Genomic DNA, 11,301 nt, shown 5'->3' with positions numbered 1-11,301 from the left:
CTGCAGTTACCACATTATAACAGTTTAGGCATTATAATCCTTTGCAATCAGCGCAAATTGTTGAACTTCTCATCAACAATTATCAATTATGCTCGTATACTAATGTTGTCAGTACACCCTTCAGACAGAGTTACAGAATACAGATGCCTCTAATATCTATCTTTGAACAATGATTTTCGCTTATGAATCCTAACTGGAGTACTTCAGAGATAATTTGATTTCAAAATATGCTAGAAATAACAGCTTTCAGTTTCTCGACTACTTGATATCTTGTTAAATTTCAGATTTCCATCAAACGTAATCCAGGTGATCCTTTTCATTTTCACATTTCAGGTAACTTTTGCTACATCTTTCTTTCAAACCCCTTCAAAATCAATTCCGATGATTGGCAAGCTTCATCATACGAAGGGTCCACAGTTATTTGGGTCCACAGTTATTTTGGGTCTCATATCACTGACCAACCGAATTTCAATTGAACGAAGTTATTTGAACTATTGAAGAGTATTCCTGATAGGGTTCTTCTCATCTCACTTCTTACTATCATACTGATACTCCACCACTTTTGGTAACTTTTAGTAACTATTAGTAACTGAACCACACCCTCTCTACCAGCCCCTGCTCTGTGAAATACCTGAATGTGAGCCAGTGAGCAGCAAATACACAAAACATCCATTTTAATTGGAATTTATGTCATCAATCATCCTCTTATAGTCTGGAATATAACAGAGACACTTATCAGTTTGTTTGGGCAGATTTAAACTTGAAACAATAAAAACTCCGATGCTATTGATCAGTAAATCTAATTTAATCCATGATTAATATCAGTTTCATCACAATACAAATGGTAGCCTCCCCCACTGTAGTGCTAACCTACCTAACTGAGGTTTAGCAACTCCCTAAATTAGATATTGTATAATATTAACAGTGTGAGTACAAATATCCCTTAACATCCGCTTAGCTTTTTACTCAAAACATATAAAATTATAATACTTAGTATAACACGCGTTATCATTGAAACTAACATGAAAATCAACAAGAATTAGAAATAGAATGTTGAAACGCTAATCCCAGTAAACTTTTATATTATTCTTCGGATTTACATGGCGTGAATTAAAAAAATAACATGTTTTATACTAAAACATATTCATCATCTACAGTAGCGGATTTCATGGTCAGATCGTTACCAAGGTTACAGCTATCGTTACCATGGTTACAGTTATTGGGTTCAATCGAAGTAACCGGTATAAGTAGCCAGTAAGAAACAAAATGACAGTTCTTTTAGTCTAAACGCGATAGTTAGGGCTAGTTAGCGCTAACTATCGCGTTTAGACTATCGCAAAAGAACCCAAATAACCATACTGATACATACAAAATCCGCTACTATTTAATTTATCGCACAATCTGTAATTGATCATGACTTTAAAATCACATTATGTACAGTTACGTTTTTTTCTGCCAAACAATCATACAGCAGTAACATTACTGACAGGGTACCTAAAATTGTTGGTAACATTTTATAATATAATTACAATTCACATAAGAACCAAATCAAATTTAACATTTCTCAATATAATTACTGTTACTCAGCATATGATACATTTAAAACTATCAAAATAAACATATTTCTCTAAAAACAATTAAATCTTTACAGTTTGTGTCAAAATTTTAACTAATTATTGACATAATATTATTATCCAACAAATGCAGAATCTATATGTGATCTACACAACGCGTTTGAATCAAAATGCAAACTACACGATCAGTTTAAAACTAACTTATAAACAAATGATTATAATAAATTGACCTGAGTATAGATGAGACAGTAGGTGTGTACCAAACAAGAGATATAATGTGTACTTGCACCGTACACCACCCTATTGATGAATCGCTACTCATGTCATACTCAAATCAATAAACTCATCGATATTATTGGCGAGTCATACAACGGCTTATAATATTATACCATCCCCTCTAAAATCTAAATGTCTCAGGCTGAAATCTTTGAAAGTTGGTAAAATATCGCTTCTCCGACAAGGTAATTAAATATTGTAAAACATCTTTTAAGCGAAATGTTTTACAATATCTGAAGTTTCATTAAAAATATTTAAATTAAATTTGTACAAAATTGTGAATCGAAAAGCTCCACGACGAAAACTTTTTGAAATATAAATATAACATCACTTCCCAATACCACAGACCATTATTCAAATTCCACCCCTTCGAATCCATGAAACTTAACAAACAATCTTTTGACAACAAATCAATCTACATATTATTTGTCTGGCAGTGAAAACTACCTTGGTCTACATTATAAATATTAAGTGCGACCAAATTTGGCGGATGATTTAAAGACCCGCACTTTTTGGCTCCCAAAAAAATGAGTTTTGCCACAAAATTTCACACACTGTAGTCCAAGGTAGATAAAAATAATCTCACGCTCAAAAAGCGTTTAAACAATTATATTTCTACAAAATGCCTCATCCACAGTGAACCTCCAACCTCCTGTTAATTGTTATTCACCGTGAACGGAGTCGTGTTATAAAACAAGACTTGTGAGTTGTGATAAAGTGTAATCCTATTGTCTGTTTATTCCTGCTAACTGTCCAAACTTATCTTTAGTGGAATGTTTATCCAAAGTACCAAATAATTCTCCTAGTACCTAAAAATGCGATGACATACTTTACCCAACATTATTCCAATTAGTCACCAAACTAATTGGGCTATTATTACCTCGAATAGTGTGAAGACCCTTTAATTGACATGTAGATAATCTTTGTTACTGATCACAAAAAAGTTTAGTTCATCTGGATAACAGTTACTAATCTATCTGATAACACTAGCACATCATTAACATTTCATCGGCATAATGTGCATTCTCCTAAAAATCTTAAACCACCATTGAGTTGTCTCCTGAGTCTTCGTCCTGGGGTAGAAAAAGTATGTTAGAAAAACTCAAGAACAGGAAAAATTAGGTTACAAAAACTCAGGAACAGGAAAAAGTAAGTTACAAAAACTCAGGAACAGGAAAAAGTAGGTTAGAAAAACTCAGGAACAGGAAAAAGTAGGTCAGAAAAACTCAGGAACAGGAAAAAGTAGGTTAGAAAAACTCAGAAACAAAAGCTTCTCTTATTCGTGAATTTATAAATTCACTAACTCAGATCAATTAAAGAAATAAAATTAATTAAAGAAATGAAGTTAACTAAAGAAACAAAATTAATTAAACAAATAAAATTAATTAAACAATTAAAATTAATTAAACAAACCAACTGTAACCTGGTGTTTAGAGTCAGCTAACAGCGCACCACAGAACTCCACGATGCTGGTATCCAACCAGGATAACCCGTTAGGTATTATCCAGCCCCCGGTGTAATAACCGAGATGTCCACCGCACTGTGGAAATATTGTGTTAATTTTGATACTTTTCATTACTTTTAAATGTTACATAGTTCAAGAAGGCATGCAGCTTGGAAATATTGTGTTATTTTTATACACTAGATTTGGAAGATACGAATTTTGCTTGATAGAGTGATTATCTTGAATGTTTTACAGGCTCGAATGATTTTGCGAAGAATTCAAGCCTCGTATTGTATGTTTCCATTCGTTTCCAAATACAACGTATTGTGTTGATTACTTTACGTTACTTTTAAATGTTACATAGTTCAAGAAGGCATATGCAGCTTCAATGCTGTATACAAATTTAATTAGTTTCGCCTGGATGCACGTAACTTTGTCCACTGCACTCTAATTTTAGGTACAATATACTGACATGTTTGTATCGGGGAAATGTCACATAGCTATGTGTTAAAACAAGTGTTAGAAACTTGCTCACGACGGCCGGCGCATGACGTACATATTACTATTTACCACGTTTGCAGCTACAGCCTATAGTTATAAGTTACTATGGGTAAATTATCGCGCTGTTGCTCCATTCGTCGGTGGAGAAGTTTTTAAGTATAAGCCATTCCCTGAATCCCTAGAATATTAATTAAACTTCCAGATACTAGGCTATATTGTTAAGTCTTGGATCATTCTTGGAAGTAGGGGAGAATCTATGTTCGCAGAATCGTTACAGAAATTCCAATAAATATTGTATTATACTAATTTCTCTATATTAGGAATAATAAGCTGCTTAGAAGCCGTTCGTACAGCGTACTTCTAAAAAAGAGTATGCCAACTTCGGCGAATTGTCTTGCATATTGTTTGGCAACTATCCAAGCAATGACTATCTAAGCTATCCATGCAGGATGATTAAATATTAAATTCTACGGATCTTTCCAAAAGAACGTGCGTGAACTTTCAACGAAAACCGGAGTTCGCGCGTTCCATTCTCAGTCTCTAGCAAGTCCAGGAATTTAACTACGCGCGTGTTCTATACATGGAATTGCTCAGTGTACACCCATGTAATATTATAATTCCGAATTAATGGATGATATCATTCGTGCAGGTCCCACACGATGTTCGCAAGTTTTAATGAGATGACACGGAAAAAACTGCAGAGTGTTGGAGCATCGTGAATTTTTGGAATTTCATGGTTATTGGTTGTATTCTCTGTTCTTGAAATATTTCTATGATTCCAAAATACAGCATAGTTTTAAACCCGCTTAGGTCACGAGCAAAAATATGCTGTACGTTTAAAAACAGCTGCTTTTTACTTTCCGTTGAAAATAGAAGACGGAGAAACTTCGTACAAATAACGAATTATTACAATATTAGGTGGAATCCCACGGTCACGTTCAATATATCTATAGTCTGTACGTATTCTGTCTGTCAATACCAAACGTCCTGGGGTAGCACCGCTATAATATGCTTTATTGTGCGTGTTAGCCTTGTCAGACATCTGTACCTTTATTTTGCCATATATTGATTGAAAATGCGTAGTCAAATACACGACTCTTCTCTTCTGAGAATTGAAGTATTCTCATTAATCAATCTCCATTTCAAAGTCAAGCTATGATCTATGAGGATACAAGACAATCACACGCATGACATGAATATCCCAAATTTTTGATACAGTTTATGTAGATACATAATATAATATAATATAATATAATATACAGCGCGTATTTTACTTTTCTGCCGAATGGAGATTAAGTCATCAAATACAAAGTCTCTGTAAATATTGGACACTCATAAGTTGACACTTTATGTATAGCAATCTAATCTTTGTAAATTACCACTGCCTCTGGGTCAATAAATCCCAAAATCATGAACGACACTCACACTAAAATCATCTAGTATTATAATCAGAATAGTTAATGTAAGTGATAGAAATTGAATGTAATTGGAGGAGGTAAGTTAAAAGTGTGTTAAAATGCTCCGTCATCACGTGATAACACGTAGCGGAGCTAACCTCCCTCTGTTAAACAGCTCTATTTTTGGAGTTACTCTCTCATTCAGCCATTATGAGTCACTGAGTCAGACCCTATGTTTCTAAATACATTGCCACGTAAAACGAAATACTTAGGCCCCTATTTTATAGAACAGTTAATTAATCATATAATATAATCATAGTGGACAAGCGGTTTATCTAGGGTAACAGTGATAATTTCAGTAAATTAATTAGCGTAAATACGTGCAGGTAAATAGTTGTTTACATTCGGAAACACGTAAGTGTAACCTGATTAATGTAGCTCAAAACACTTTACCATAATTCTTGTTGCACTTGCAGGCTGCTTTATTTGCCAAATTTTCCCACTGCATCCTATTTTCTTAACAAGACACACAGACACACACCATAATAATATTTACAACTTATTTATAACTTATATCTCAACGTATTTACAACGTATTTACAACTTATATCACAACTTATTTACAACATTTAACCACATTTCACAACAAGACATGATAAGATCTGGTTACAGTAGCTGTCGCAGTGTGTTATTATTGTGTATAGAGTGGATAATAGACACAGATAGCGATTACCGCTGTACAATAGCGTAACCTGATTCCAAAAGTAGTGAGATCATCATCTAGTAGCTACTGTATAGTTACTGTAATGTTAACAAGCTGAGTAGTAGTGATAATGTATAATGTATAGGTGATAATGTATAGGTTTGTACATGTTCATCCTGGTGGTGATGAGTGATAATGTATAGGTTTGTACATGTTCATCCTGGTGGTGATGATTGATAATGTATATGTTTGTACATGTTCATCCTGATTCCTGGTGATGATTGATAATGTATAGGTTTGTACATGTTCATCCTGGTGGTGATGATTGATAATGTATAGGTTTGTACATGTTCATCCTGGTGGTGATGAGTGATAATGTATAGGTTTGTACATGTTCATCCTGGTGGTGATGAGTGATAATGTATAGGTTTGTACATGTTCATCCTGGTGGTGATGATTGATAATGTATAGGTTTGTACATGTTCATCCTGGTGGTGATGAGTGATAATGTATAGGTTTGTACATGTTCATCCTGGTGGTGATGAGTGATAATGTATAGGTTTGTACATGTTCATCCTGGTGGTGATGATTGATAATGTATAGGTTTGTACATGTTCATCCTGATTCCTGGTGATGAGTGATAATGTATAGGTTTGTACATGTTCATCCTGGTGGTGATGAGTGATAATGTATAGGTTTGTACAAGTTCATCCTGGTGGTGATGAGTGATAATGTATAGGTTTGTACACGTTCATTCTGGTGGTGATGAGTGATAATGTATATGTTTGTACATGTTCATCCTGGTGGTGATGAGTGATAATGTATAGGTTTGTACATGTTCATCCTGGTGGTGATGAGTGATAATGTATAGGTTTGTACATGTTCATCCTGGTGGTGATGAGTGATTATGTATAGGTTTGTACATGTTCATCCTGGTGGTGATGAGTGATAATGTATAGGTTTGTACATGTTCATCCTGATTCCTGGTGATGAGTGATAATGTATAGGTTTGTACATGTTCATCCTGGTGGTGATGAGTGATAATGTATAGGTTTGTACATGTTCATCCTGGTGGTGATGATTGATAATGTATAGGTTTGTACATGTTCATCCTGGTGGTGATGATTGATAATGTATAGGTTTGTACATGTTTATCCTGGTGGTGATGAGTGATGATGTATAGGTTTGTACATGTTCATCCTGATTCCTGGTGATGAGTGATAATGTATAGGTTTGTACATGTTCATCCTGGTGGTGATGAGTGATAATGTATAGGTTTGTACATGTTCATCCTGGTGGTGATGATTGATAATGTATAGGTTTGTACATGTTCATCCTGGTGGTGATGATTGATAATGTATAGGTTTGTACATGTTCATCCTGGTGGTGATGAGTGATAATGTATATGTTTGTACATGTTCATCCTGGTGGTGATGAGTGATAATGTATATGTTTGTACATGTTCATCCTGATTCCTGGTGATGAGTGATAATGTATAGGTTTGTACATGTTCATCCTGGTGGTGATGAGTGATAATGTATAGGTTTGTACATGTTCATCCTGGTGGTGATGATTGATAATGTATGGGTTTGTACATGTTCATCCTGGTGGTGATGATTGATAATGTATAGGTTTGTACATGTTCATCCTGGTGGTGATGAGTGATGATGTATAGGTTTGTACATGTTCATCCTGGTGGTGATGATTGATAATGTATAGGTTTGTACATGTTCATCCTGGTGGTGGTGAGTGATAATGTATAGGTTTGTACATGTTCATCCTGGTGGTGATGATTGATAATGTATAGGTTTGTACATGTTCATCCTGGTGGTGGTGAGTGATAATGTATAGGTTTGTACATGTTCATCCTGGTGGTAATGAGTGATAATGTATTATAGGTTTGTACATGTTCATCCTGGTGGTAATGAGTGATAATGTATTATAGGTTTGTACATGTTCATCCTGGTGGTGATGAGTGATAATGTATATGTTTGTACATGTTCATCCTGGTGGTGATGAGTGATAATGTATATGTTTGTACATGTTCATCCTGGTGGTGATGAGTGATAATGTATATGTTTGTACATGTTCATCCTGGTGGTGATGAGTGATAATGTATATGTTTGTACATGTTCATCCTGGTGGTGATGAGTGATAATGTATAGGTTTGTACATGTTCATCCTGGTGGTGGTGAGTGATAATGTATAGGTTTGTACATGTTCATCCTGGTGGTGATGAGTGATAATGTATATGTTTGTACATGTTCATCCTGGTGGTGATGAGTGATAATGTATATGTTTGTACATGTTCATCCTGATTCCTGGTGATGAGTGATAATGTATAGGTTTGTACATGTTCATCCTGATGGTGATGAGTGATAATCTATAGGTTTGTACATGTTCATCCTGGTGGTGATGATTGATAATGTATAGGTTTGTACATGTTCATCCTGGTGGTGATGATTGATAATGTATATGTTTGTACATGTTCATCCTGATTCCTGGTGATGATTGATAATGTATAGGTTTGTACATGTTCATCCTGATGGTGATGAGTGATAATCTATAGGTTTGTACATGTTCATCCTGGTGGTGATGATTGATAATGTATAGGTTTGTACATGTTCATCCTGGTGGTGATGAGTGATAATGTATAGGTTTGTACATGTTCATCCTGATTCCTGGTGATGAGTGATAATGTATAGGTTTGTACATGTTCATCCTGGTGGTGATGAGTGATAATGTATATGTTTGTACATGTTCATCCTGGTGGTGGTGAGTGATAATGTATAGGTTTGTACATGTTCATCCTGGTGGTGTGGAGTGTGTGTGATTGCAACTGGTATGCAGTGGGTCAGAAATTATTAAATAAATTCCATAGAATCCTACTGGGGTATGTTAAATGGAGTTCATATTTTAATTATGTATGATTTAACTTCGTTATGTGTTTTAATTTCATATGAATCTTTAAGTTATACATGCTCATAAATATAAATAATATCCACGAATACTCAATACGACCGTGTTCTAGCTGATTCTGCGGAAGATTCTGCGGAATACAGTAGATCTGTTGATATGAGACGAACAGGGTTTCGGACAGGGAATTGGGCGTGTTATTATATTCTGTAGAAGTAAGTTGAGTAATATTACTGAAAATAATACAACTTTCCGTTAATATTCACAGTGACATAAGGTCAGAATGTTATTCTAGATCATAGACTTAATCTATTTTACTAATCATGAGTGAGCTTATTAGTGGGTAGTTTCAAGTCGTGTGAATTTACGGAAATTTATAAAACTTATTTTTAAAACTTATTAAAAGACAAATTTAAGCATTATGGACACGTTTAAAAAAAAGTGTATGGGCCTTGTACAACCCCTTCGACCAAACTAGAAATTTTACCAAACAAATGACTTTTTGCTTATTTTGAGCACAGTTCAAGTATTCCTACCAAAATCCAAATATTCTTTGAATAATTCTGAGACAAAATCTGAATTTTGAACAGGAAAGTCGTAAAATTCAGTTTTTTATGGGCGTTTTAAACATTATAGTCCAAAATGCTGAAAACTGGCACTGCCTTGGTACTATATTATGACACATTTAACTAACTAACGGATTTTCCTTACAGGGGTATTTAAGATTGAAGGCATTTCCGTGCAACACTTTCTAGTTACTAGTTATAGTCATTTCACTTTCACTGTCAAAAGTGTCATGGCACTCTAAGTCATTTTCACCACACTTTTAAAAAAACGTGTCCTTATATTGAAGTTGGCTGAACGGAATCACTCAATCAACAAGAAGGTGATCACTGATCAATGATAATACAGTATACACCAGTCATCACTAGAGATGGAAAACTGATTAAACTAGATTATCTTATTTCAAATAATAAACTGTTTGTGTCACACTTAGACTATACAGTAAGAAGACCTATAACATGTTCTGTCATATAACATGTCATATATAGTGAGGTAATCCTTTTTCTACAGCAGCTTATAATATATTAGCTGTAGTCACAGTTTTACATAGTGTGTTCACGTCTGCGGTAATCAAACCAGCGGAATATGAGCAAAAAATAAGATAGTGGACGAGAAGTTTTATGGTAGACTCTCTCTCTCTCCCTAATAGACGACACCCACTAACCAGAGCTCTATTAAAAGCTTCGTCCAAAGAACAAATTAAAAGTGCTTTATATTTAAAAAATATATTTACCTGAGTCTGAATATGAAGAACCCGGTCGTTTTTGCAGGCTTGCCGAATAGCTATGTCGCTGCAGACTGGCGCTATGATAGGGTCATCCACTGCGTTCAGGGTTATCATGGGGATCTTGATGTTATCCAGCAACCTGAAATGGGTGTTTTTTTAGGGTGTGTTCAGGGTGTTTTCAGGGTGTGTTCAGGGTGTTTTCAGGGTGTTTTCATGGTGTTTTCAGGGTGTTTTCAGGGTGTTTCCAGGGTGTTTTCAGGGTATTTTCAGGGTATTTTCCGGGTGTTTTCATGGCGTTTTCAGGGTATTTTCAGGGTTTTTTCAGGGTGTTTTCAGGGTGTTTTCAGGGTGTTTTCAGGGTGTTTTCAGGGCGTCAACTCTTCCACCCACAATTAAAAGAATATAATGAATAGAGAAAATTCGCGTTCTGTATGGTTTCTGTAGTGGTTTGCAAATTGCAAAAGCTCCCATATATAATATAATTATGAGGGAGAAAAAAGAGAACGTCATAGCATTGCGTAATGAAGGCTTCTCCCATATTACAGAAGTAGTATTGTGAAATATTGTAGTATGAATAAGTGTAGGACAATAGGTTCACAAAATCAATACAGGAATACGCGGACCATGTGCCCCAATTTCCTAGATTTGCTAATACAAGCCTAGTAGAAGTGATCGTCCCGATACAAGCCTAGTAGAAGTGATCGTCCCGATACAAGCCTAGTAGAAGTTATCGTCCCGATACAAGCCTAGTAAAAGTGATCCTCCCGATACAAGCCTAGTAGAATTGATCCTCCCGATACAAGCCTAGTAGAAGTGATCGTCCCGATACAAGCCTAGTAGAAGTGATCGTCCCGATACAAGCCTAGTAGAAGTGATCGTCCCGATACAAGCCTAGTAGAAGTGATCGTCCCGATACGAGCCTAGTTTTAAGCTAGTAGGAGTGACTGTCCCGGGCCTTAAGGGGGCATACACCAAATCTGTCCAGACCAAATGACCTCATAGGCAGTTCAGTGACCTTCTAGCGCACCGTTTCCACACCAAAAAAATTATTTTGAGAATTCCCATTTTTGTAATCGACCATTTCCTGGTTAAGAGTGCAATTTTCGGAAAAAATTATTTTGTTGTTGAGACGCTATAAGTTAATCATTTCTTGCGGTATCGGGTTGAAATTTTGCTCGCCGTTTATTCACATCTATTTT

General features: G+C 35.4%; 1 protein-coding gene across 1 annotated transcript in view; it reads right to left on the bottom strand.

Moving 5' to 3' along the window:
- Positions 1–783: 783 nt before the first annotated feature.
- LOC134814488 (monoacylglycerol lipase ABHD2-like) overlaps positions 784–11,301 on the bottom strand; it is a 119,166-nt gene continuing 108,648 nt past the window's right edge. The window contains exons 12-14 of the mRNA XM_063822619.1: positions 10,109–10,241; positions 3,274–3,390; positions 784–2,923 (exon numbers count right to left, since the gene is read on the bottom strand). Of these exons, the coding sequence (XP_063678689.1) occupies positions 2,888–2,923; positions 3,274–3,390; positions 10,109–10,241 (286 nt within the window). The 3' untranslated portion in view covers positions 784–2,887. The remainder of the gene's footprint in view (positions 2,924–3,273; positions 3,391–10,108; positions 10,242–11,301) is intronic.

The sequence above is a fragment of the Bolinopsis microptera genome, chromosome 4 (assembly GCF_026151205.1).
Source record: "Bolinopsis microptera isolate Bmic1 chromosome 4, MBARI_Bmic_1.0, whole genome shotgun sequence".
Taxonomy (NCBI): Eukaryota; Metazoa; Ctenophora; class Tentaculata; order Lobata; family Bolinopsidae; genus Bolinopsis; species Bolinopsis microptera.
This window is presented reverse-complemented; position numbering and strand designations above follow the sequence as displayed.